The following is a 27,068-nucleotide window of genomic DNA, read 5'->3' as shown; positions in this document are numbered from 1 at the left end:
AATGGTACAGTGTTTGCATCTAGCATTCCCAGTCCTTTCAAGTATTTACAGATTTCTTCAGTCTTACAAAGCTGGATACCAGGCTGGCTTTGAACTCACTGTGCAGTTAAGATGGGGCTTAAATCTCTGATCTTTCTGCTTCTACCTTCCCAGGATTACAGGTGTTGCCTTCATATCCATCCTCTCATATACCTTAAAGCATCCCTAGAAGACTTAGAATCCTAAATGCAATGTAAATGCTGAGGTAATTGCTATATCATCTGGGGGAGAATGACCAGGAAAAAGTTTGTCTATCTGGTAGAGATACACTATGTAGCTCAAGATGCCTTCAACTAGGTGTGAGCCACCATGTCCAGTTTCTTTCCAATTGTGTGTGCGTGTGCATTGGTGCATGTGTGTGGAGGCCAGAGGTCAACCTTGAGTGTTGTTCCTCAGATGGCTGTCCAACTTACATTTTGAGAATCAGTCACTCACTGGGATTGGGGGGCGGGGGAGGGGTTTGCTATCAGGTTAGATTGGCTGGCCATCGAGTCCTGGCAATCCTCCTGTCTCCATCTCTCCAGCCTGGGATTACAGATGCATGCCACTATGACCTGCTTTTTAAATATGGATTCTGAGGCTCAAACTCAGGACCTTATGCTTGCGTGGCACATACTTTATAGCTGAGTTATCTTCCCACACTGTTAACTGTTTTTGACATGTTATTGGAGCACAGAAAGTACCATTTTTAGCTGCTTTTCTAGCTGCTGTGATAAAGTACCCCGACAAAAGCAACCTTCAGGAGAAATGGTTTATTCTGATTCACAGTTCATGATGTAGTCTGTCATGGTAGGGGAGCCATGGTGGCAGGAGATAGCTGATCATGTTGTGTCCACAGTCAGGAAGCAGAGTGCTATGAGTTCTCACGTTCAACTTTGTTTCTTTTGTGAAGTCCAGGACTCAAGCCTAGGGAATGGTGACACCCATGATTAGGGTGAGGCCTCTCACCTCAGTTAACCTAGTCAAGATAATCCCTTGTAGGCATGCCTGGAGGGATTTCCAGTTCTTGATTACTCCAAGAATACCTTATATTGTTCGGGTGATTCCAGATCCTGTCAAGCTGATAATCAATATTAACCATCATGCCAACTATATAAAGATAATGTATCAGTGATCTTGAAAATATCATCTCAGCTGGGCAGTGGTGGTGCACGCCTTTAATCCCAGCACTTGGGAGGCAGAGGCAGGTGGATTTCTGAGTTCGGGGCCATCCTGGTCTACAGAGTGAGTTCCAGGATAGCCAGGGCTACACAGAGAAACCCTGTCTTGAAAAACAAACAAACAAACAAACAAACAAACAAAAATGAAAATGTCATCTCTGATTAAATGATTTCACTGCAATCTTATATCATTAATGAATTTAAAAATGCCAATGTCTTCAGTGGGGAAGGGAAAAACACTGCAAATAGACTTTCAAATAGATGTGTGAATAGATGTACAGGGTTCAGGAAGAAGCGAATGTAGAGAGGTGAGATCCTGGTGTGCTGTAGGATAACATCTGGCTGCTTATCAGCTGTTTGTCTATGTTCCATGTGGACCCACAGTGCTAATCGGTAGCCTTTTGAGCATAGCCAGAATTGCTGCACTTGGCTTCTAGGTACCTACAGACCCAATGTCTTCTCCAGGCTTCCTTCTTCTCTCCAGCTTCGGGGCACTTCTTGCTCGCTGTTTCTGAGCTTATTCTGGGACCTCGAATGCTCTGTGCAGTCTTGGCCCTGGGCTGTTTCTATTGGTGCCGCGTTGCCCAGTGTCAGCCCCTTCCTTGTTCCCGTGCATCGTTGAAGGAGGCTGATGCCTTCTGTTTCTTCAGGCCTTCCCTTCAGTTGGGGACCAAAAAGAGACTTCCAACAGCCTCATTTTAATAAGGAATTTTTGCTGTGGAATGGTGGTGCACATCTTTAATCTCAGCACTTGGGAGGCAGAGGCAGGCAGATCTGAGTTCCAGGCCAGCCTGGTCTAGGGAGTGAGTTCCAGGACAACCAGATTTGTGTGTATGTGTGTGTTTATTTGTATTCTGAAGTTTAGATTTACATATGCTTATATAACCAACACTCTGAGCAATCTCTCAAGACCTAAAATCAACAAATACCCCTCCCTCCCTCCCTCCCTCCCTCCCTCCCTCCCTCCCTCCCTCCCTCCCTCCCTCCCTCCTTCCCTCCCTCCCTCCCTCTCTCTCTCACACACACATACACACACACACACACACACACACACACACACACACACACACGGTATTTTCATCTTCTTGATTTACTCCAAGAATACCCTGTATTCAAGACCAGCTAGAGTTATCAAGGTCTGTTGTAGTGACTGATTGTTTAGTGTTATAAAAGTCAAGATTCCCCTAATCACACATGTAAGGATCCAATGCAGTATCACTGGTTGTCCTATAAGTTTAGTATTTGTATACGCGCTTTCCAGTTGATACCCATAGATAGCAGCCATTCCTAATTAATCATGGGATTGGCATGTGGACTAAGACCTACTTGCCATCATTGTTCAGGATGCAGATGGCCAGGAGTGACATGCCAGTCATAGCTGGTGGTGCCAGCCTTGAGGTTTGGTAATTTTTAAAAAAAGATTTGGGAAATGTAGTCTCTCTTGTCGAAGCAGCTTTATTACCATAATAAATCCAGCAAGAGGAGAGAAGGGAGTGGGAGTCTCCCTTGTTAGTTAAATGCGTTCCATTTGCACATTGGTTTGAATCCCCAGGCGAGCAGTATCTCCGCTGATGGATTGTCCCTATAAAAAGGGCCTGGCATTGGGCCATTGTAAAATTAAAATGAATTCAGACTCATTCATGCATGCAACTTTAATTTACAATTAAAATATTATGGTTACATATTTTAATAAGAATAATTAGGCGGACCCAACTGAATCAACCCTTGTGTTTAATGAGACAGAACCCGGATCCAAATGGAAAGGCAGGTGGGTGTGACAGGGGACACAGTCAGCATCTTTTGTGGAGTCAGGCTTTTTTGCCCTTTTTATATTCTAATGCCTGAGAGGAGCAGCATTATCCCCCCCCCCCAGCATGGAGGACCTTTGTCCCCACCCTTGGGAAGCTTGTTTTCCTAGAGACTCACATCCTGTTCTTAGCCCTCTTGGGCTGCTCTCCCATGAATGAGCCCTGTTTCTTCCTCAGCCACCAGAATTGGAACATCCCTCCTAGGGATGAGGCTCTTTATGTCTGTGTACACTTATTCACGTTTGTGTATCCCTGCCTCCTGAGTCATGATGGCTGCATTCTCCCTTTAAGTCAGTAACTTGTGGGTCATGACCCCTTTGTGGGTAGACCAACCCTTTCTCAGGGGTTGCCTATCAGATATCTTGCATGTCAGATATTTACATTATGATTCATAACAGTAGCAAAATTACAGTTATGAAGTAGCAACAAAAATAATTTTATAGTCGAGGGAGACCACAATGTGAGGAACGGTATTAAAGGTTTACAGCATTAGGGAAGTTGAGCGCCACTGCTTTAGTGACTTATACCTTAAAGATATGGAATTTTCTTCTTCAAAGCACATTTACTTTGTGTTGGGGAATAACAGTGACTCTCAGGCAACCACCAGTTATTGACACTTGAGTGAGTTCTTTGTTCTTAATTCTTTTGGTGTTTTGAGACCGGGTCTCACTCTGTAGCCCTTGTTGGTCTGGAATTTACTATGTAGATCAAGTTAGCCTTGAACATGAGTTCAGGTTCACACAGAAGCACCTGCCTCTACCTCCTGAGTGCCGGGATTAAAGGTTCGTGCCACTACACCTGGTTCCGGTGAGTTTGGCATGGAATACCCAGAATATGGTAAGCCCAAGTGTCCCAAGAGAGTTCCCCACACCACCAGAACCCCATCGCCAACAGATGAAAGAGTGCTACCGAGGTGCAAGGGATCTGCTGCCATTTTAGATGAAGAGTCCTGAATGGATGAACAGTGTTAATAGGTTTAAGATAAAGCTAGTTACCAATGGAAACATTTTGGACTCCCTGAGAGGAGCAGCATTATCCCCCCCCCCCCCCCCCCAGAAAGGGCAGTGGTGGTGCACACTTTAATCCCAGCATTTACGGGGCAGAGGCAAGTGGATCTCTATGAATTTGAGGCCAACCTGGACTACAGAGTAAGTTCCAAGACAGCCAGGGCTACACAGAGCCCCTGGCTTGGGGAAAAAAAAAATGAAAGAAAAGAAGAAAAAGAAAGTTAAATTTTTCTTTGTTTAGAGATTTGAAGCAAGGTCTCACTGTGTAGTCCAGATTGGCCCTGCCACTCATTTAGCCTGGGGAGGACTCAAACGTGTGCCGATCCTCTTACCTGGGCCTCTCAAGTGCTGGGGTTACAGGTATACACCATGACCATGTTACCCAGTTTTGGTATTTTTTTGCTTGTGCTTTTGTGGTACTGACACTAGCAAACACGTAGCAGTCATTCTACCACTGAGCTGCACCCTGCACCCTGAAAACACAGGGGTGCAGCTTTTGATATTGGATACTGATTGGAAACTGAGTAGGGTTTAAGCGAAAGACTATCACTAAAAACATAGAGACAGACTAGTGTCTCATGTCTTATGACATGTTAAACACTCTTAAACCTAAATTTACTTTTTTTCTTGTCCTTTCATATTCACGCCTCTTCTTATTCTCAGCTGCTGGAATTCCACCTAGTTTCCGAGTTTTCCTACTGAAAAATGGCACCCTTTCTATGGCTGGAGAGGTGGCTTAGCCTTTAAGAGCACTTGCTGTTCTTTCCAAGGACCCAGCTTTGAATCTTGGTACCCACAGTGAGTGTGACAGCTCACGGCTGTCTGTAACTCCAGTCTTAGGGGATCCAGTGCCCTCTTTGGGACTTCTTTTCTGCACCAAGCACTCATGAGGTACACAGACATCCATTCTACCCATAAGCATAAAAATAAATAGATAAAAATGAAAAGTAATAGTATAGTTTGGTAAGAAAACCAACGTGGCCTGGAAAGCCAATTGTAACCACACTGCAGGTTCCAAGGAACGCGGCTATCATTCTGAGCCCATTTGTGTGACAGTCATCAGGGAGCTTTGTTTCAGTCTGTCTGAGTCTCAACAAAAGATTTTATTTCTGTCTCCCAGATTTGAAAAGACTTGTTCAGTACAGAATATACATTCTGAGGAAAAGACAGACGCTTGGGCTATTGCTTTCTAGCCCTTTCTTGTACTTACTGTGTGTGCATTTTTAGAAAACAGAGAGCATATTGGATTTATTGTTTAATATCCCTCTCTTTCATGTTAGCATTCTAATACATTTTGAATATTAGAACCACTTTGCCAGCTACAACTAAATTAGAAGTGACTGGAAGAAATTAGCATATGTTTGTCTTCACATTTATTAGCAGACAGGAAACAGTAAGCTTATGATGGAAAAATCAGCCAGTCACTGCCTCAGCCAGGTGACCAAAGGAAAAACAGCAGCCAAGACTCCCAGGGACAGCAGGTGCCTTTGGTGTGCCGAAAGATAGGGTTTCATTCTTCTAAACACAGAGAACCCCCAGTCTAGACCTGAGACAAACACTAGATAAACCCTGACTGAGGAACATCTACAAAAGACCCAGCAGGTTCTCAGAATCGTCAAGGGAAGCCTCTGAGAATGACACAGGCCAAAAGGAGCCTAAAGGAGACACAATGACCAAACTGTGTCATCTTAGGTGGGAGTGGCAGCTGCAGAGGAACCAGCTATAATAGCAGATAATCCCACTGGGTGGGAACACAGTGACATCATATTTCTGCCAAAAGAACCGCTAGAGTCCAGGCTTTGGACAAGAGGCAAATCCAAGTTCTAAACTCAGCCGGTCTTGCTTGGGCGTCTGACTTTTGGGCTAGTTGCTTAAGCTTCTCTTATCTGTAGAACTGGGGCAGTGTTGCCCAGCTGTTAGGGAAGAAGAGGCTAGGCAGACAGATAAGGTTGGAGCTGGGTCAGGGGTCAGGGGTCAGGGGTCAGGGAGAAACGGGCCATGGAAATCAAAGAGTACACACTGATTGGGTTCTCACAGACCTCATGGTTCGCTTTCTCATGGCCCACAGTAAGGATCAGATACTTTAAATTTTTAATTCTACTCCTCCTGGCATTTCCTTTCATAGCAGATGTAGTCATTAGGCCCAAGAAGTCATTAAAGTGTTTAATAAGGTTATTAAATTGACTAACAGCGCCTTTGGAAGCCATTTCCATAGGAAATCCATATGATTCCAGGTATGGGACATGGGGCTGTCCTCTGTGGCGGACAGCCTGTCAGCATCCCCGTGAAGGATGGTAGGCAGGTCGTGAGGGATGTGTCTAATTAGAGAGATTATAGGTGAACCTCGGCTGTCTGGGCATGCTGTTCGTAGCTGGAAGTGTGTTGAAAGTTCACTAATTCCTACTAATTGCAGGGTGGGGGAGGAGAGGTCCATCCGAATTACAGAATATTTTAAAATAAATGCACTTTTATTACGTTCAAGTACATATTTTAACTCCAACTAGGCTAACAAATTGTTGCCCTGCACAAGTCTTAGGGGACAGAGTTACTGAGGGTATCAGGGATTTTCAATTATTTCTATGTAAATAGGCTTTTCTGAAGTTCTTTGGGGTGCTTGAAGACAGTTTGTTCTCGTAGATCTTATGCACTGCACGGTTGCCTTCTATGGTTAATTGGCATACCCTTGGAGGATGGGATGGGTAAATTAAGATAAACTTGAAGCCATCTAGAAAATAACTTAATTCAATGATAAGTGGTGTCCAAGGGGAAGACCAGGGGGAAGAGGTTCATGTCCAGCTCATGTTTAACTTAGTTTTCCCCACGAAGGCAATTTGCTTATTAGTGCAGGCACCCGCTGATTGGTTAACTGATGTCTGATGTCGGTAGGGATGGTGTCAGGCATTCTTGTCTGGAAAGCCAGCCCAAGTTGTTTATGGTAGGATCCAGGAGAGGAGGCTCACAGGTTAGTGTGGTCCAGCACTGAGAGCCAGGGAGCAAGAGACTTTCCTAGGACAGTCAGATAAATCACAGCAGGAGAAATCTGACAAGTGTTGACTGAGGTGTATTTAGAAAGTGATTGGATTAGGGGACAAAAAGCAAGAAAAGGGTTGGGGTAGGAAGCAGAAGGAAGAAAAAGAAAACGTCCTGGCTTTAGTAATCAAGGCAGGAAGACCAGTGTTCAAGGGCATGAATGATACTATGCACCGCTGCAGTTCTGGAGCCCTCTGCCCAACCTCAGGCAGCTGTTAATGGAGTCTGCTCTCTCCAGCCATGGTCACCACTTGTGGAACTGCTGGAAGGCGGAGCCTTAGGTAGTTCTTTAGCTCTCTGTCCTAGGAGGCTCTGTTCTCTGCAGGGGGTCGGGGTAGGGTGAGGGGGTTGTTGCCCTAGGGAGGACTTAGGTACACGGAAGAAAGTCTGAGTGAACCAGTCAGAGAAATCTGGGCTTGGGAACTGAGGTGTGTTGGGTGAGTTAGGATTAAGACTTCAAAGCTAGTTTGGGTTATGTGGTGACTTGGAAGGAAGGAAGGAAGGGAGAAGGAGGGAGGGAGGGAGGGAGGAAGGGAGGGAGGATGGGCTAGTGTGATCATGGTGATTTGAAACAAGGTGTCACTGTGTAGCCCTGGCTGGCCTGGAACTCACTATGAGGTGATTCTGCTCCTGAGTGCTGGAATTATGGGTGTGTACTGATAGGCTTGGATTAAATTTTTTAACCCCACCCCCCATTTCTTTTTTTTTTATATATACTGAAACTGGATTTTCTCCCTCATTAACAAGGCCTAGATTAGATTTTCTTCTTTCTTTTCTCCTCCCTTTCCCCCTCCCCTTCCCCTCCCTCTCCCCTTTTCTTCTGAGTCAGGGCTTCTCTGCATAGCTGTGGCTGTCCTAGAACTCACCTGCCCATAGACCAGGCTGACCTTGAACTCAGATATCCTCTTGCCTCTGCCTCCCATGTGCCGGTATTAAGGACCAGCGCCACCACGCCTGGCTAGCTTTTCTTTTTTCTTACTGCCAGAGCTCTGAGTTGCTAAACTCCCTTGGTGTGACTTGCTTTATATTTCCTTAGCTTTGGTGGAACATTTCCAGATGTTTTCAGTGGTGTTTTGTTATTTGATCTGCTTAAGGGCTGAAATAAGGGCGGGAACCCGTTTTCTTGAGGCAGAAAGTGAGGTTTGGTGAACTACTCATTTAGGAGGTGGGCAAGCTAGGATTTATTTATAGTTTTGTGACTAGAAATTCTGTCCAAAGTTGGAATGCCAGCATCGGGGGACAGCAAAGAATTACGGTGAGAAAAGCATGTGTGTGCTGACTTTACTTAACTGTGTTGCCACAGTGGATTGCTAAGGTGCTGTGTGTTTGGGCAGATGTGGAGTTTATGGTTCAGATGATTGCAGATGTGCGTCTGCTCTTCCTTTTCTTTGGCTGTGGGTTTGTTTTTGACACCAAGTCTCACCTTGTGTACCTGACTTGTTGGAACTCAGTACATGCCCATGGGCCTTGAATCCGGACAACCCTGCGTCCACCTCTTGGGTGCTGGGATTATAAGTATGAGCCTCCGTGCCTGGCTTCCACTTCTGCTTACGTTGCTGGAGGCCCTGCCATCTCAATGAGGACACATGTTTTCCATCTCTGTTAACGTGTGACTTTGAGTGGATGGAAAGAGTTGGTTTCGGTTCGACTCATCCGAGAGTGTGTACCTCTTCCATGGAAAACTGATACTACCAATACCCTCTGTGGGAATGTGGCTTCCATGGGACAAGGTGACTCGGAACCGTCCCTTAGTCTTCCACTAGGCACAGTGCCAAGGACAACACTGCTTTTGAGGGCCAGTGAAACTGTTGTGATTTCTTTTAAAATTAGAAGAGAGAACTTTTAGGTCAAAGAAAGGTCCATAGAAGCCAGAACGGAGCCTTAGGTGTTCAGGGTTGGGAGGCTTGGATGGGGGGTGTCGTCTTCTGAAGACTTGTGGTCTTCTCTTCCCAGTCTGTTTATTTGATGAGATTGGATGTGGTCAAGGTGGTGTGGCTGTGAACCCTAACTCCCTCTCCACCACTCTCTTCCTCTCCCTCTGTACACCACGCTGGCCATGAACTTCCAGAGATCTGCCTGCCTCTGCCTCCCTAGGACCCTGAGAGAGTGCAGTGAGACAGATTCACAAATGCAGGATCAGAGGGTGTGCTACTTTATAAGACAAGACCTGCTGAATGTAATGTTGCTTTCAGTAAACAGGAACTACTTTTCTGCTCTTGAAAGGTATCTTACAGACTGAAGAACACCCCTTGTTTATTATCTGAACAACAGCACAGAGGTCTGTCCAGACCCATGGCCTGCCTTCCTCTTCTGTTTTGAATCTTTTAAAAAAATTCAAAATTTTTATGTGTCTAGGTGTTCTTTCTCCATGTATGTAGAAGCAAGCATGCATTGCCCAGACAGTCAAATCCCCTAGGAACTAGAGTTACCATGTGGGTGCTGGGAACAGATGCCTCGGTCCTTGGGAAGAGCAACAAGTGATCTCTCTAACTCTTTTCTTCCACGCTTACTATCTTTAAAAACAAACACAATTACCCACAATGTATTTGTGTGTGTATGTGTGTGTTTACTTACTAATTTGTTTTTTTTTGTTTTTTTTTTTTTGTTTTTTTTTTGTTTTTCGAGACAGGGTTTCTCTGTGTAGTCCTGGCTATCCTGGAACTCACTCTGTAGACCAGGCTGGCCTCGAACTCAGAAATCAGCCTGTCTCTGCCTCCCAAGTGCTGGGATTAAAGGCTTGCGCCACCACTGCCACCATCACCGCCCAGCCTTGTTTTGTTTTAACTCAGACTCTGTCTCTGTGGCTAAGCCTGGCCTGGAATTTATGGCCCCTCCCCCACCTCCATCTCCAAGTGCTGGGGTTACAGGTGTACTCTTGTGCCTCTGCTTGAGAAAGCTTCCCTTTTACTCATAACACAGACATGAAGGGGAAATGACTTGCTGTATAGAGAATATATTTTAAAATCGCGGGAGAGAGGGTGTGTGGCCCAGGCTCACGAGGCTGGGCTGGACGGTTTCAGTCCCCGGTGCTTGCTTTTCTTTGTTACTTTGTTACTCTTCTTTGTGACATTTATTTGGTGGACAGGTCTTAGCTACTTGAGGTGGTATTAGTAACTATTACATTGAGAAGCAGAGACAAATGGCAATTTACTTTTCCCAATTGAGTATTAAGGACCAGTTTCAGAATGTATGTTCTTGATTGTCTTCAGATACCCTTAACACCTTCCGTAAGCACTCTCTGCTCAGTTTTGTATTATTTAAGTTTCCATTTGTGGCAGTGTGTTTTCTGGACTCTGGTGACACCTGATTCATGATCTCTACTTCCTTCTTTCTGAGGGACAGCGAGCACACGGGCTGGTGCTTCCAGTCCTGTCCTTCTAGCTCCTTCCAGTCCTTTCTGTAATCCTGCCGCTGTTCTTTGTTCCCGATGCCCTTACAGGAGTTCGTGAGTGTCTGGGTCCGAGACCCCAGGATTCAGAAGGAGGACTTTTGGCACTCTTACATCGACTATGAGATATGTATTCACGTAAGTACCCAGATAGTAGGAAACAGGTTTTAGGTGGTGAATGTTTTATGTGACAGAATGATACTAAGAGCTGACAAACGTCTTTAATTCAGAGAACTGAGTCGGAATGTTTATAGCTAAGTCTGTATTACAAATGAAGCAGGAAGCTCAAGACTTGCTTCTTTGAAGCTCATATTGTACTTGTTTAAAATATTACTGTTACTTATAAAGATGTGAATACTTTAAAAATGAACGGTTAAAGAGTATAACTTATCAATGGCATTTCTTTGTGATATTGTATTTCTTTTTAAAAAAGATTTATTTGTTTATTTATTTATTGTCTATCTGCATGTACACCTGCATGACAGAAGGCATCAGATCCCATTATAGATAGTTGTGAGCCATCACGTGGTTTCTGGGAATTGAACTCAGGACCTCTGGAAGAGCAGCCGATGCTCTTAACTGCTAAGCCACCTCTCCAACCTGTGATATTATGTTTCAAGAGAATATATTATTTGGTAAATCTTAAATTTTGAGGGAACATAGAATTTTGGGGAAAAGAGATACAGTATTAACCATTTTAGATTAACACAGAGGGACTGAGTCAGTCACTGCAGACCTGCTATCATGGTACGATTCAAAGCAGGTAGGTGAGTGAGGCTTTTGGGTTAGCCTCCATTAGTTAGCTCTGAGGGCATCCGCAGGGATTGGTTCACTCAAATGAACCTCAAGGGACATGATACCAGGTGACTCTGGAATGTCCATATTTGCTTGGGGTTATAAACCAGTAATGATAGATATGGCTGGCCCTTCAAGTGTCTTCCCCCCGACCCTATCCTCTAGGTGAGGGACTCACAGATGAACCTTATTCTGGTATCAATATCAGGTGGGTTTTTGTTACCAACATACCTATGTTCTGGGAAACTCTATTTAAATGGATCCAGCTTATACTGGGGATGTAAGAAGTCCCTGTGATGGCCTGGTTCTCTCTGAGGAGAGGTTGCTGAGAGGATGGACCTTGTTAGGGCCGAGACTCTGGTGTAACAAAGCCTGCTGCCTTGGTTCCCCAAGGAGTGCATTAGTCAGGCAGGCAGCGCTGTGCTTTCAAAGCTTCAAGCTGTCTCTCAGAATTCGATGATGCCTTAGGCATCTCTGGTAAATTTTGCTTCTTTGGTAGTGTAAGTGGCCGTGGACTTTGCAGGTGAGTCTCTTAACCTCCCCGAACCCAGGAACTTTGTCCTGTGTTTCATGGGAACAGCTCATGAACAAAATGTACAGTCATTTAGATTTCCAAGAAAACGGCTGAACATCACTGGCAGGACAGTTTTTGAAATAATGAAGATCTTAGTACCAAAAGTTAATTTCTTATTTATCAATGTGGTGATTACAAAGTGGATCTTTGTTTAAAATGGATATGCAAAACAGAGGGTGTTTTTGTTGCTGTTTGTTTGTAGGGGTGGTTGAGATTTTACACAGGATCTTACTCTGTAGCCCAGACTGCCTGGAATTTACCCTGTAGCCTAAACTGGCCCCAAACAGGTGGCCTTCCTCCTGCCCCAGCCTCTTTGAGTCCTTGGGTTCTAGGTGTGAGCCACCACATTCAGCTGAGTTGGCCTTGTTTTGTGAGTAGACACAGATGTTTGTCAGCTTTGTGTTTACCCAGAGGAGAGCAAATGCTCATTCTGTGTTTACCCAGAGGAGTGACATTATGGCTTAGCTTAGTCTGGGGACTTCTTTTTTTTTTTTTTTTTTCCCCCAAGTCTGTCCCAGGGCTGCTACAGGGAAACAGACAGTTGGTAACTAATGGTATCGACTATACCTGCCAGGTGCTTTCTGGTCATCTCCATGTCCACGCTGTTTGCTCCACTCAGGGAACAAGAGCTGATGTCATTTTCCTGGAGGAGAACAGGGCTGACATTCATGCTTGCTGACGACGGCACTGAGCGCCCCCACTGTGGTCCTGACCCAGGTCACCCAAGGTCTAGTAGGGCAGAAAATGTTGTCTCGGTGATCAGTGACTTCAGGATTCCCAGGGACGGGTGGCGGTCCATGTTGAGATGCAGATGTCTGTGATGCTTTGTGAAAGACTGCAGGAAGTCAGTTCTGATCCACAGACGCTTCGGGATGGTGTGAAAAATGCAGTTGATGCGCCTGGGCACTGTGCATTTTAGGGCACAGTGTGTGTTTATCAAGACGGGATCTCACTGTGTAATCCAGGCTGGATTGCAACTCCGTCCTCCTGCCTCCTGCCTGAGTCTGAGATGGCAGGGTGGGCAGCCGTGCCCTCTAGAGTTTTCCTTAGTGATCCATCTTTGGAAACAATGCTTGTAATTAGGAGAACACAGGTCTCCTTCAGGACTCTGGTCAGAGGTGGGCCATGCCCGCCCAGGGCTAACACTGCTCATTCATGTCATCGTGGTTTCTTTGGGGCAGAGACTGATGAGTTACATGTAAGACTTTGCAGTGTACACATAAATGACTCTCATACTCCTTAGAGTGAGGGTTACATCATGGTTTTTTTTGGAATATATATGGAATATATATATGGAATATATATGGAATATATATATGGAATATATATGGAATATATATATGGAATATATATGGAATATATATATGTGGAATATATGGAATATATATATGGAATATATATATATGGAATATATATATGGAATATATATATATATATATATATATATATATATATATATATTAGGTGAGGCTCATGTTTTTCTGTTTCTCTACAGACAAACAGCATGTGTTTTACAATGAAAACATCTTGTGTACGAAGAAGGTATAGAGAATTCGTGTGGCTGAGGCAAAGACTCCAAAGCAACGCATTGCTGGTGTAAGTGACTTACAGTTTATATTACCTCCGGGATCCGCTGTGACAATCTAGCTCTGAAAGGTGATAGCATTAAGATGCATGAGGTAAGAACAGGGCACAGGCTTGCTTCCTCTCTCGTTAGTTCTGTGCATACTGCATCTGAATTTAATATCCATTTCTTTACTAGCTTTTATGGATATTAATCATGAATGGTCCCAGAAGTGTTTAAAGACAGATTTTCCTTTAAATTAATATTATGCAACAATAATTAGGTGATAGCTGTGTGATAATTATTACCATGCATGGCGTGCCTTCACTTTGAGGGATGTCTGTAGCAAAGTCACTGTGATTTGATGATTGACTTTTTTTCTTTCTTATCAGACAATTACCAGAACTTCCATCTAAAAACCTATTTTTCAACATGAACAATCGCCAGCATGTCGACCAGCGCCGTCAGGGCTTGGAAGATTTTCTCAGAAAGTGAGTAAGGGTCTGCACTAGGCAAGGGATGTGGGCAGAGGGGGTCTGTGTGGACGATTACAGCTCTGAAACATTGCTGGACTGCTGGCCACATACATTCATCTCCTGTATTAGAGCGCCATCTTGTGGCTGGCATTGAATGGTACAGATGTGAATAGAGCCTAAAAACAATGGATGTCTGAATCGGAGAATAAACACATGCTCTCTTAACAGCAAAGTATATACAGTGCCAGCCTACAGTTCTAATGGAAACACAGGTGAGGTTGAGGCAGGAGGATTTCTGTGATTTTGAGGTCAACCCAGGCTTTGCAGTGAGTTCAAACAAATACAACAAATACAACAAATACCCCAAAACAACAATCAACCCAAAGCAAGCAGCAACAAAGGTGAAGCAGCTACAAGTTACTCAGGGGTATGGCTGACAAAAGTACAGTTTCCCAGGAGATAAGTGTGCCTTGTATTTACAAGAAGTGTTTCTTCAAAACTGGCTTCAGATACAGCAGTTAGAACAGACAGACTGGAATATCCTTGAAGGCCCTTCTCTGATTGCATGGCTCAATTCGTCCTTGCAGAGGGCCCTTTGTCAAGTGCGTGTGTTGTCTGAGTGGTCTCAGTAGGTTGACTCTGATTTCTGCGATGCAGACACACTTCGACTCTTCCCCGGGAGCTGCCTGGAGTCCATGCCACTAGGACTTCTCATTGTCTCATCCCCCTCCCCAGAGTGCCAGGATAGGAGGCCTGTCCCCCACTGATTTGCACACAGATTCTGAAGCCGGGATGCTGGGGTTCACATCCTGGATCTGCTACTTTAGTACCTGGGAATCAGGCAAGCCTTTTCCTTTCTCTGGGCCCACATCGTCCCATCTATAAAATGGGGACAAGCCCTTCTCTGATAAGGGCCGAGGCAGTTAAGCAGGCTTCGGGCTGCCAAGCACTTACAGCAGTGTCTGTAATTTTCAACCTAATTTCTGAGTGTTGGCAGTTGTTATTACTTCAGTGCTCAAGGCAAAGACAGCTGTGAGCTTGTTTTTCCATCTTGTAGATAAGGAGTCAGGCGAGTACCAGTTAGAGGCAGGAAGGACCCCAACTGTCCACTCCTCCAGTGGCTTTGGGATCGGAAATTATCTCCTTTTTGAGGTCACTTCATATAGGGCCCCGAGCTGGTCTGAACTAGCATGCTGCTTTCCCCCATATGGCTTGCTGGCTTATAAAAGGTCTGGGTATTAAGTGTGCACATGAATATGAATATGTTTCTGTTAGATTGGCATGGTGCCATCTAGGAGGTCCCTGGGACACGCAGAGAGCTGAGAGCTGATGAACTGAGTGAGGGCGGGGGAGACTGACACTGGAGTGACCCCTGTGTGAAGAGCCCAGTGGAACTGTTCAATGAACTGAGGCCTCTGCAAACATCACAGAAGGGTCCTTTGTGGTGTCACAGGTGTGACCGAACAAAGCGCTGGTCAAGACTTTCATCGTTTGTCCCTTAGGAAAAACTCCGGGTTTTTTATATTATTGTTATCATATATTTTAATAAATTTTATATATAAATAAACAATACATATTTATTATGCATTTTAATAATATTATTTTTAAAATATAATTATTTTTATTTCATGTACATTCATGTTTTGCCTGCATGTATGTTTGTGTGGAGGTATCAGAGCCCCTGAAATTGGAGTTGTAGGCAGTTGTGAGCTGCCATGTGAATGCTGGGAACTGAACTGTGGCGTGGAGCGGTACAGCCAGCGCATTGCTCTCCCTGCCGGGAGTTAGGTCATTCAGATAATTAGCTGCTTGGAAAGGACTCTGAAAAGTACGCGCTGACCTTTCTCCAGCGGCTGTGTGCCAGGGATATAGGCACAGACACATTGTAGGACCGAGCAGAGAGCTTATAAATTATTCTTCCTTAGAAGCGTCCACTTTCATTTGGGAGCTCTTGGTGCTGTGTCTAAATTAATTAAAATTTGATCTTGGAGCTGGAGGGATGGCTCAGTAGGTAAGAGCATGAACTGATCTTCCAGAGGACCCAGGTTCAGTTCCCAGCTCCCATATGGCAGCTCACAACCCTTTGAAACTCTGGTTCCAAGGGACTCAAAGGCCATGTCCAGCCTCCTTGGGCACCTGACACGCACATGGTGCACACACATACATATAGGACAAACACTCTTACACATGAAGTAAAAATAAGTCTTTTTAAAAAAAAAAAAATCAGGTATTGATTGTCATCTTAGGATCAAATCACGGAGCAGACAGCTTTCTTATGATACTCAACTATGGCATGTGAACATTTATTTCTGACATACACAAAAATAAATCTAATGAATAGATCTAATTTAAAAGTTAAAAAAAAATAAAAACGGGTAAAGGTGCTTGCACCGACGATGTGATGAGTTGGGTCCCTGGGACCCCGGTGGTGAAGGAGAAAACAGATTTCTGAGAGTTGTCTTCTGGTCCACATGCTTCTTCCTGTGGCATTCACACCTCCCTGACAACCAGGCACACAGAATGAACGAATGAATGAACGAATGAATGAACGAATGAATGAACGAATGACAGTTGGCTTTGGACTGGGCCCAGCAGCTGAGTGATACAGATGATTTCTGTATCACATTCCTCTGCGCAGCTCTCCTGTTTGGTCCAGTTTGGGCATGAGTAGCAGCCATCCATGACTGGTGAGAAGCACTTCAGCCCTGTGCCTGAGCACACCTTGCTGTCCCCTCTGAGGCATTCACGGCTTCCCCGTTAAGTGGGGTCACCCGTCTGTTGCCAGTCCCTCATTTGGTGAAAGGTCTCTGGAATCCGTAACTTTAAAGAGGACATGTCCGGTTACAGGCTATAGTGAGCATAGATTTACATTTGATTTTTATGTCAATTTTTTTAAGCTGTTAAAATTCCATGAAAGCAGAATCTCTCTGCATATGTATGCGTGTATAATGTAAAATGAAAATTTCATTTTAAGGTCATGTGTGTAATAATATATACTTAATATGGGCACAACGCATATTCAGGCCGACTCTTACGGAGGAATTGGAGACACTCTGATTGACTGTCAAAGAAGATCATGTGTTGATCTTGTCCAGGCTTGAGGTTGTAGGTGCTTTGTCTCAGTACTTACCAGTCTTGGCGGGTGGGGTTGTCTCAGCTGTACAAACTGTAGGGAAGGCCACGGTCCTGTGTTTTTGGCACTGCTGTGTTTACGATCAACAGAGTGACTATTGCCAGCCAAACTGGTCACCTTGATTGTGAATTTTCAAACATTCATTGTCCCTTGTGACTGTAATTTTCATATTCGTTCTCCTAATTATAAGTCATAAGCTCTTATAATAGCAACAGAGACATAAAGTTACAGATTGGAGTTATAAGCTCGTAAGTCTCCCACTGTGATAGAGGCCCTACTAATTTCCTAGGTTTAATTGCTGTGAACAGGAGCCAACTCTTTTATATAGAATGTATCCCAGTGATAGCAAACATACCCCACAGTTAGACTGTGGGTTTACATAATTTTTATTCTTTTTTTTTTGTTGTTGTTGTTGTTTTAGGACAGCCCAGGCTGACCTTGAACTGCCTATGTGATAGAGGATGACCTCAAACTTCTGATCTTTCTGCTTTTACCTCTCAAATGCTGGGTTTGTTAAGTGTGTGCCACCATGACTGACTATGGTGGGAAAGTTTGTTGTTGTTTTTTTTAAATAAAAGACACAGACACACAGGCACACGCAGAGATATGCACACAGAAGAGATACTCCCCACAGGCCCCCCCCCCATGTACACATAATTTTTTTTTTTATAAATCTTTATGTTCAATAGAGGGCACCACAGCATAGATTATGAATATCTTTGAATGAAAATTTGTAGGTTTAAATTATTTCTCTCGATGAGTAGATAAATAGGCTTAGCTAACTTTTTCTTTTCAACATGAAACCACATTCCACAGATGTGGACAGAGATCAGTGCATCCAGGGCATCTGTAGGATTAAATGATTTTGTGAACCATATTTTTCTTCAACCGAACCACTACATAATATGCTTAATAAAATCCCATTAAGAAAAACTAGACTTCACTCTGTCCAGTTCAGAGGAAAAGCAAGCCTCGTTTTGTCTAGAATAGTTACCATGGAGAGGGAGACGACTTTTAACTTGCATTGTAAATATATTTTCAGAAATTCCTTTAAAATTCTGTAGGCTGATTTGTGAAACTCTTGGCACAAAGGCTTGAAAATAATCACATTTATTTATTTATTTATTTATTTATTTATTTATTTAGAGATGGTCTTAATATGTAGGCCTTAATAGGCTGTCCTAGAACTCACTATATAGACCAGGCTAGTCTTGAACTCACAGGACTCTGCCTGCCTCTGCCTCCTAAGTGATGGGTCTAAATGTGTGTCCCACCACATCCAGCCTATGCCTTTATTGTTATGGAGGCTTCTACCAACTATGGTTTATTGATTGTTTTTCAAAGTACTTTTTATAGTCAGCTTGAATTTGATTTTCTACTATTAGTTTTTTTTTTGGGGGGGGATGTGGCACAGTTATGACTACAGAGAACAAAGACTCTTTCTTCTGTTACAGTGGTGGGCATGATGCTGGCAAAACAAGTGTCACCCAGAGGGGGCACCTGTGTCCTCCGGTCCTCCCAGAGGTCACATTTTTAAAATTAAAAATACTTATTGTTGTTGTTGTTATCATTGTCATTTGAGATGGTCTCATAATGTTGTTCTGGCTAGCCTGGAACTTGATTCTCCTGCCTCATCTTCCCAAGAGCCAGGATTATAAGTGGGCACCACCACTCCGGACTCTTAAAGATTTATATTTTAAATTTTACATTGTAAACTATCTGGCCACAAAATGAAAACATAAATATATCCTAAAGTAGTTTTTCCTTTGTTTCTTTCAAATTCATACCCGTGTAGACCTGGTGGCCTAATCTTCAACACCAAGACGCAAGAATTAAAAAATAAAACTGTGCTCTGCAGGCCAGCTGGTTTTGTATTCTTTCAGGGCCTTGTGAAGATATCCTGCATACTTTTTCTTCCCCCAGTCTTCTATGGAACTGGGTGACCCGTTCTCTCACTTCTTCCCCTCATGTCCTCCAGGTGGCAGTATTCAGCAGAAAACTGGGAACTAAGAAACCTAATGTACAGTCAAATTGGAAATTGAATTATAGCAGAAGAAAAGGGACAGTAGCCTTGAGGTCTCCATCAGCCCGGACTCTGATCACTTTCGTTTGCGGTACCCATGTGTTAGGTACCAGCGAGTTAATAACAGCACGTGAGCCATTCAAGGCTCAGTAGAATTGCTTTAGACATGAAATAAAGCTGAAATGAATTTGTGTCCAATATTGTTGCCATTAGCGTACATTACTTCTGTGCTGTAATGCCTCAAACCATCTAAAATCAATTTTAAAGATCACCCATTATTTTATAGAGAAAATAAAACACATTTCCAACAGAAACAAAGCCGTATGTACAATCCTATGAACAGCCGCTTGTCCTGTGGCTGGTGGGTAGCTAGCTACCAACAGACGGCCACAGGAAACACTTGGCTGGGACGTCACAGCGAGTCCAAGTTCGTATCAGGGTCTTGTTGCCATAAAACTCTCTCCTAATTTGAGTTATGTAAGACATGATTAGGAAGCATTTGTAAATGTGTAGAGGCTTTTACTATGTGGCAGATGCTTCTTTATCGTGCAACAGGGCCATCTTCAGGGAGAGCCAGGGCAGAGGACACAGGGTTGAACACTTAGATTCTTTGCTTGAGATTTTCTCTTTGCAAAGCACAATACGATTGCTTTTGTTCTTAATAAAGAGTCCTTTTCCCCCTCAAATTACTTCTTAACTCTGTTGAAGCAAAGGGGATAGCTGGATTTTGCATGTTTGTAGACATCTGCCTTCTTCAAGAAATTATTGTGTTTTTTTTTTTTTTTGGAAGAAAAGGTGGTGGTATTTAACGAAATTGCTGTTAGTGACCAGAAGAGAATCACGTTTCTAATAACTTGTTTAAACATGCAGGCTACAAGGTAAGGTTCATTCATTTGGCCTGAAATGTATAATCTAGTTTTCATAGTCTCTGTAAGAGAAAATCCCACGTCAGGCAAAATGACTTGTGGGTTGTAGTGTCTTGCCTTTACTTCATACATTGTGGTTCTAGTGTCTCTTGTAATATCACCACTGAGCTGTTAATAGAGACTTAATTATTATATATCAAAAATATTTGCTAAAAGGATGTGAAGCCAGTTTTCATTGAAGTGTGACAGATACTTTGACCTGATTTCCTATTCTGTGACACTCCAGAAAAACACGCGCGCAGCTGACGTTATGAGTTTGACCACGCTAGATTCCTGCTGCAGGGTTTGTTTTTAACCCTCCATCTGGTTCTGATGCTTTAGCTGAAATGTGTGCTGTCTTTATAATAAGCTCAGTCTGTCCTGTTGGACGGACGACTAGTGTGTCCTTAGCACCAACTTGGCCTACTTGGGAAAATGACTTGGGATCAAGTTTGTCTGGTTCCTATTTTGGCAGCGTGGAGACACAGTGCTGCTGAAGATGTTATAGACATTTCTAGTCAGCTTTAGGCGTTAGGAAAGCCACCGAAAAGGGGCCCTCGTCAACTTGTATTCAGTGCACCAGAAAAGGTTTAAAGTGTAGGATGTACTGGGGAGTGTATTGGACTTTTCATATAATTTTAACGATAGTTGGAAGTTTTGATGTTTCATGACAGCTTCTCCAATAAAGACTGCCACACTGACGTGCTATTGGCCATAAATTTTTTAAAGTAAATTTCTATAATCATGTAAGCAAAAATAGTCCCGTAATTAATCCACATGGTCTTCACAGATGGTTAAATTGAAGAGATGTCCTTGAAGTTATTCTTTTAACAGATGTTCTCAACCATTAGCTTTGTGTTTTTACTCACCTAAGAGTCCAAATAATTGAGTAAAAGTTAGCATATGCTTTCATCCCGTCAGTGGGCAGAGCCCAGCATCTGGGCAAAGTTCTCCTAGTGAGGAGATCAGTGGGTACAGCATGTAAAGGCTGCTTGCCTTCCCCCCGATCTCCGCCTGTGCCTGATCACCAGCTATTTTCTTTCCTTTTTTTTTTTTTTTCACAGAGTCCTGCAGAATGCACTCTTGCTCTCCGATAGCAGCCTCCACCTCTTCCTGCAGAGCCATCTGAACTCCGAGGACATTGAAGCATGCGTTTCTGGGCAGACCAAGTACTCGGTGGAAGAAGCCATTCACAAGTTCGCCCTGATGAACAGACGGTTTCCTGAAGAAGAGGAGGAAGGGAAGAAAGACACGGACGCAGAGTATGACTCAGAGAGGTATTCCTCGGCACTCTGACTTAACAGACACATTTACATAACGCGTAGTGTCCATGTGCCTGCACGCGCGCGCACACACACACACACACACACACACACACACACACACACACATATATATGGACACATTTTGCTTTTTGTTGATGTAATAGTAAGATAATGAAAAAATTAATTGACTGAGATTTTATTGAGCTGTGACAGCTCATCATAGTGGTCTTCACACACACCTCCACACTGAATTAATGAATGCAGCAGAAATTCAATTATCTGCATTCTGATTATGTGACTTTCATTTAGTCAGACTTGAATTATTCGCGTTTAAATTATCTAGCTAAAAAAATATCCAACTGCACTCCAAATGGCTAATTAAAAGTCCAAATTTCCTGTCTCTCTTTGTGACTGGAGATAATTAAAGTTCCCCTCTGTTACTCAGGCTTTGAGTGTGTTGTGAAAACCAATTTCCTCTTTTTATTATTTTCCCCCTCTCTTCTTTTCCAGTTCATCCTCTGGGCTTGGACACAGTAGTGATGACAGCCCAGCTCTGCAGGAGTCCTGAGAAGGAATTCTAGGGCTACCACCTTCGGAACAAAATTGTGCCCAGCCAGAAAGAACGCTTGCTCGTAATAGATTCTTACCTAACGCCACTGTCAGTATCCTAGGTAGTTAAATCCTTAAAGTGGTGGGTTATTATTAGTAGTAGTTTTATGTTGTTTAATTCTAGCCAAGCTTCTGTATGGAGCTGTAAGGTCTGTGAATGCTGTTCCACCCTTTAGTGCCATCCCATGCTTGTGAATACGATCCTGCTCTCAAGTGAAGCGAATTATGTGCTGTATGTATACACACACACACACACACACACACACACACACACACACACACATATATACACAGTGGGTCTTAACTGAATTTTAAAGAGCGAGGTGTATGAGTAGCATTTAAAGCCAGACGGAGCATCTTTACTGTATCGATGAGGAAGTTGCTGTAAACACAGTATGTGGCCGGAGCCAGAGTACAGAGTCACGGCACAGCAGACTGCCTGACTCTCTGACACGTGGCTCTTGTTTTGTGGGGACTTCTTCTCTGGAAAATACTTTGCCTTCAGGTATTTGATTGAAATATTTAAGAGTATTTAAGCTTTCCAGTATACTGTATCATGTGTAAATGCAAAATACACCTTACAAATAGAGAGATGTACTTAAAAAAAATGTTTACATCTTAGGAGGGAGAAAAACAGAAGTGTTTGTAATTTTGCTTAAATCTGCCATACGACAAATACATTCTCACTGTCCAAAATCAGCTTAAACATGGTTTCTTGGTCACAAGTCATTCTTTTACCATTGTGCAATTAGAATCATAGCTTATGATTTATTTTCTGACATTAAAAAAAAAAAACCAAAGTCACCAGGTAACTTTTATCAGTGGTGGCTTCTCTGGTAGGCCCTGTTCATTTTTTTCAGTTAGAAAAAGGGTTTTATAAGTGTTAATTTTACCCATAAATATTGCAGTAATTTTGGAGTGGGAGCCGGGTTGCTCATGGCTCATGGTCTAAAGAAGCCCTTTCTTTTTAGGTGTCTTCCAGAAGATTGGCTTAGTTTGAATAAAATAACCTTTTTTTTTTTGAAAGTGGCCCAAAGATAAGATGTCTTGGGTCCACCATGAGCTTCCAGTTTCAGATAAGGCAGCATTTTCCTGGGATTAATTAGCCAAGTGCTCTCCAGAGTCTTCCTGGGTCTCTCTGGGAGCCAGCGGAAGGAATGTTCACCTAAGTGGGATAACTTGTTGCTTCCAGTGAATGGCTCCCACTCCCGTGGGTGCAAAACTGCTGCAAAAAGCAGCCATTTACTTGGGTACTTTGGAGTTATTGTATTAATAAAAAGTTATTGAATTGTCCTCTGAGATGCTTGTTATAGAGAATTGGTTTAAAAAAAAAAAAAAAAAAAGAAAGAAAGAAAAAGAAAGAAAGAAAGAAAGAAAGATTGATTAAATTTGGAATAAAAATGATTTTAAAGTTCTGTCTGACACATTAAACTTCTGTAAATATTTTGATTCATGTCTTAGATGCTGTCAACCTTTTCCTCTAATTGTCTTTATTTTAATGCCGAAAGAAAATGATTTAGCAGCTGTATGCAAAGTTTCAGAGCAACCCCCAGTCCTCAGCAGCACAGATGAACTCACATCATGTTTTACGGTGTTTTTTGGAAAGCATAAATTGTGACAGCCCTTATCATGCGACTTCTTGATGATGTAACGTAACCTTCAAAGCTAATATGAAGTGATACTTTCTTTGTATTTGCTCCGTAAACTCCACAGACACTCTGTTCACATTAAACATGGGGGAAAAAAAAAAACAAAAACAAAAACAAAAAAACTTTGTTCAATCACTTACTTTACACGGGAGAATATATTTCTTCTGACTCAGACCTAAGTTCTGTGTTTTTTAAATGACCGGTGATTTCTTACGGACGAGCTTTGGTGAGACTTGGTTTGATGCTCACCGCAGTTTCATTTGCTCTGCTTTGACTGTGACAGCAGCTGAGCTTCTTCAAACTGACTTTTGGGGGCCGACATATTTAGATGGACTTCAGTTTTCAATGGGTCACCTGCTTTGTTTTATACTCTACTGCCTGTAGGAAAACAGGTAGCTACGCATGTAACCTGTGACTAAGCAGAGGAGACATTTAATGCTATTTTAAATGTGAATCAAGCTTTAGGGAATCTTAATGCTCAATGCTTTATGGTTTAAACATTCAGCAAAACTCGATTTTTTTTTTTTTCCGGAGTATTCTGCAGGTGTAGCACGTATTTTGTTTTAAAGTTGGCTTTCTAAGTAGCTGAAGGTGTCGGCAATGAAAGTCAACAACCTGTTACTTAAGACTTGAAGTCTCATTTGCTAAAAAGTGATTTTAATTCTAGTTAAAAAGTTTCAGTTTAAAAAAACCACTAGGGGAAACCACAAATGTTTGTCTCGAGTCATTTGTCATTCCTTAAGATACTAAATATATTTTGCCAGAGCCCTTCAGATCTGCTTCAACTTATATTTAACAATTAAATACAAACAAGTAATTTGCAACATGGAGAGGTATAAGCATAAAATTTCCTACATGACATTAAGAATTTAATCAAATTTATTTAGGTTAGCCATGTTATATCCAATAGTGACAGCTGTATGTTGTTTTGAACCCAGATTCTTTAAGGGTTTATCAAGTTAAATGTGTACAATAAGGTTTTCAGGATTGAGCCATTCTCACGAAAGGCCTGATTTTTTTTTTTAAAGTACAAAAATTAGGAAGGCTTATTCTGTTTCTAAATCATCTTTTAATATTTAAATTAGTTAGCTGGTGCTGGATGAGTACAACGCTGTCTCTTCCACAGAGAAAACATTTATTTCAATAGAGTTTTGTTCCAGAAGAAAACCGGTTCTTAATTTACTATGAACACATTTTCAGACATAAAATGTCTGAACTTAGTTGTGGTAACTTGACATTCATTAAAGGCATAGATACAGTTTTCTTTGCAAGTCAAGGCAAGAAATGCAGACATTTTAATAAAATGGAGCTAAAAATAATTTAGCATGTAAAGAAACAATTCCTTTGGCTTTTGATATACATTTACAACGGATTTGGGGCTTTGTTCTTGGCTGGATGCATTTTACAGTCCAGTCACCATTGTCAACCTCCTTCCCTCTAGATGGAAACTTCTAGGTCCTTGTTAAGAACAGTGCATTGGACACTATTTTAGCAGCCCGCAAACTCTGGTAGTTCATGACCCTTTTCCTTCAAAATTCCAAAGACGTATTTTCAAAAGATAAAGAAGAGGGAGGGAAGAACACTAAGCTACAAAAATTTCTGTGGAATCCACTCTGCTTTAAGCTAAAGAGAAGTGGAGATGCTGCCAAAAAGAGCAGGCTCTACCTGTCATAGCGCGTGGATTTCGTCTCTTACCTGGGCCTTCTTTATAGCTCAGCCCCCACCCCCGTGGGCCTCGGATCAGCAGCCCGCAAGCTCCTGCCATCCCACGCATGCTCCCCGCTTCCTCGGTTGGGTAACCCATGGCAACCGTCCTGGTAACCCATAGCAACTGCTCTGCGAAACAAGGTGGGGGATGGGAGGAAGCCATTTGGAGTGGGCGGGTGGAGAGCGATTTACCATGGCCCACCTGCCTCGGGCACCGCCAGCGTCCCGCACCCAGACAGTGAGGACCAAACAAAGCCACCGCACACGTGCCGGGCGTGGGTGGGGGAGGCTCGCAGGCCTTTGTTCTTCAGACGCCGCCCGCCCAGAGTGTGCACATGGCTCCATCAGCTCCATCCTTAGCTGACCCCACGCTGCGCTGTGCGCATATCCCAGGAGCCTGGAACCTTCCAGACCGGAGCCCAATACGCTAACGTCTCTGTCTTGTCTGACCCGGTTGTGCCAGGAGCGGGACTTTCACCCCTGGGGAAGAATCGCGTGCATCCGGGTTCTAGGTCGCCCGTGGGGAGCTGCAGGGCCCCAAACTGCTGAGCCAGGTCACTTGAGGCTGATCAGCGGTGCGAGGCCGCGGGTGGACGGACGGGGTCGCTGTCGGGCAGCGCGGCGCGCTGATACCCTACAATCTATGCCCAGAGTATCATTTGCTGGCTTGTGCTCACCAGACTTCAAGCCTGTGGTGAGATGGTTCAGGCTATATTCACATCAGGCCACAAAGCAAGACAGTGGGGTGAGAGGGAAGATGGCACTAGGCGTTGAGAGTCACAGCACATGACGGTCTACCTAGCTGTGACTCCAAGCTCATTTGGACATTAAAAAATAAAGAGAGAAAGAAGGAAGGAAGAAACATTTGGCCTGGATGATTTTGTAGCCCTCTGAGCCCTCAATTCTACTCTCTGTAGGTGAATATCAGTTACAAATCTAAATAGCAAAGCCATCAGGAGCATCCTTTTTGACGACAAGAACCACGCATGTACCGTATACACTTGTATAATGTGCCTCTCTTTTTAGGTTAAATAGGTCCAACGTGGGTTACACATTTAATAGTATTCTTAAGCCTGACAAGAGAAACTGGACTCAGATTTTAATCTTCTCATAAAAAAGGAAAAAAGAAAAAAAGCATAGTCAACTGTCTTCATTTGCTTGTATTGATCTTAGAGGAACTGGGTTTATTTTCACAAACACAGCCTTCTGGCTTCTTCGTGCAGTGTATGGGTACAGAAGTGTCTGCATGCACCGTGAGTGGCAGAGCAGAGGTGTCTACCTCCCCAGGCTGGTGCTCAGTACAGTTCCAGCCCTCAGCACGGTGCTGTGTTAGGAGCCCCGTACTTTAATTTTTTTTTTTTTAACAAAAGCAATTACAGAAAAGTGCACATTAAACGTGTGACATTTAACATTTTGCTGTGGCAGGCAGCCTCCACTTAAATGGGGCCTTTCTTCGGAACAACAGGAGCCAAAAGGCCTTGTGTCACAGAGTAATGTAAGACACAATCTGGGCTGCAAACGCACAATGAATCGGGAAGGATTTATGTAATTAATTGACCAGTCTTAACCTGTTATCGTGATGTAAGGAATTTGGAACTCATTAATTTGGGCTCTGACAGATTTCATATTAGAGGTGGCAAATATGGATTGAGCCTCTTATTCTTGCAGCGGCTGGAATTTCCATGACAGTGAGGATTACTGAAGAAGACCTATTCTAGAGTCAAACTGCTTTTTTTGTAATCAGTGGCCCTGCTCTGCATTAAAGGGATAATGAAAAATAAAATTACCTGGCATGGGAAGTGGAAGGGGGCAAGATCACCCCACCACTGTGTGTGTGGTGAGTGCAAGCATTTGCAGGGGGAGCGGGGGATTACTAATTTCAATCTTAAAGTCAGTTGGTTTCTCATGTACCCTGAGATAGAAGAGTCTTGGGGTC

At 43.2% G+C, this 27,068-nt stretch overlaps 1 protein-coding gene and 1 long non-coding RNA gene across 7 annotated transcripts in view; one reads left to right on the top strand and one right to left on the bottom strand.

The window, feature by feature from the left end:
• Snx10 (sorting nexin 10) overlaps positions 1–23,599 on the top strand; it is a 60,364-nt gene extending 36,765 nt beyond the window's left edge. For all 6 annotated transcript variants that reach the window (XM_034519352.1, XM_034519350.2, XM_034519355.2 and 3 more), the window contains 5 exons: positions 10,484–10,570; positions 13,297–13,397; positions 13,758–13,856; positions 20,967–21,179; positions 21,678–23,599. In XM_034519352.1, coding sequence (XP_034375243.1) covers positions 10,484–10,570; positions 13,297–13,397; positions 13,758–13,856; positions 20,967–21,179; positions 21,678–21,735 — 558 coding nt within the window. In that variant the 3' untranslated portion in view covers positions 21,736–23,599. The remainder of the gene's footprint in view (positions 1–10,483; positions 10,571–13,296; positions 13,398–13,757; positions 13,857–20,966; positions 21,180–21,677) is intronic.
• Positions 22,711–25,663, bottom strand: LOC143434512 (uncharacterized). Its single transcript, XR_013104018.1, has 2 exons — positions 25,121–25,663; positions 22,711–23,803 (listed from the first exon to the last, which is right to left on the bottom strand). It is a non-coding gene; the product is annotated as an uncharacterized LOC143434512 (long non-coding RNA).
• Between the last annotated feature and the right edge of the window lie 1,405 nt (positions 25,664–27,068).

Source organism: Arvicanthis niloticus, chromosome 15 (genome assembly GCF_011762505.2).
Source record: "Arvicanthis niloticus isolate mArvNil1 chromosome 15, mArvNil1.pat.X, whole genome shotgun sequence".
Taxonomy (NCBI): domain Eukaryota; kingdom Metazoa; phylum Chordata; class Mammalia; order Rodentia; family Muridae; genus Arvicanthis; species Arvicanthis niloticus.
This window is presented reverse-complemented; position numbering and strand designations above follow the sequence as displayed.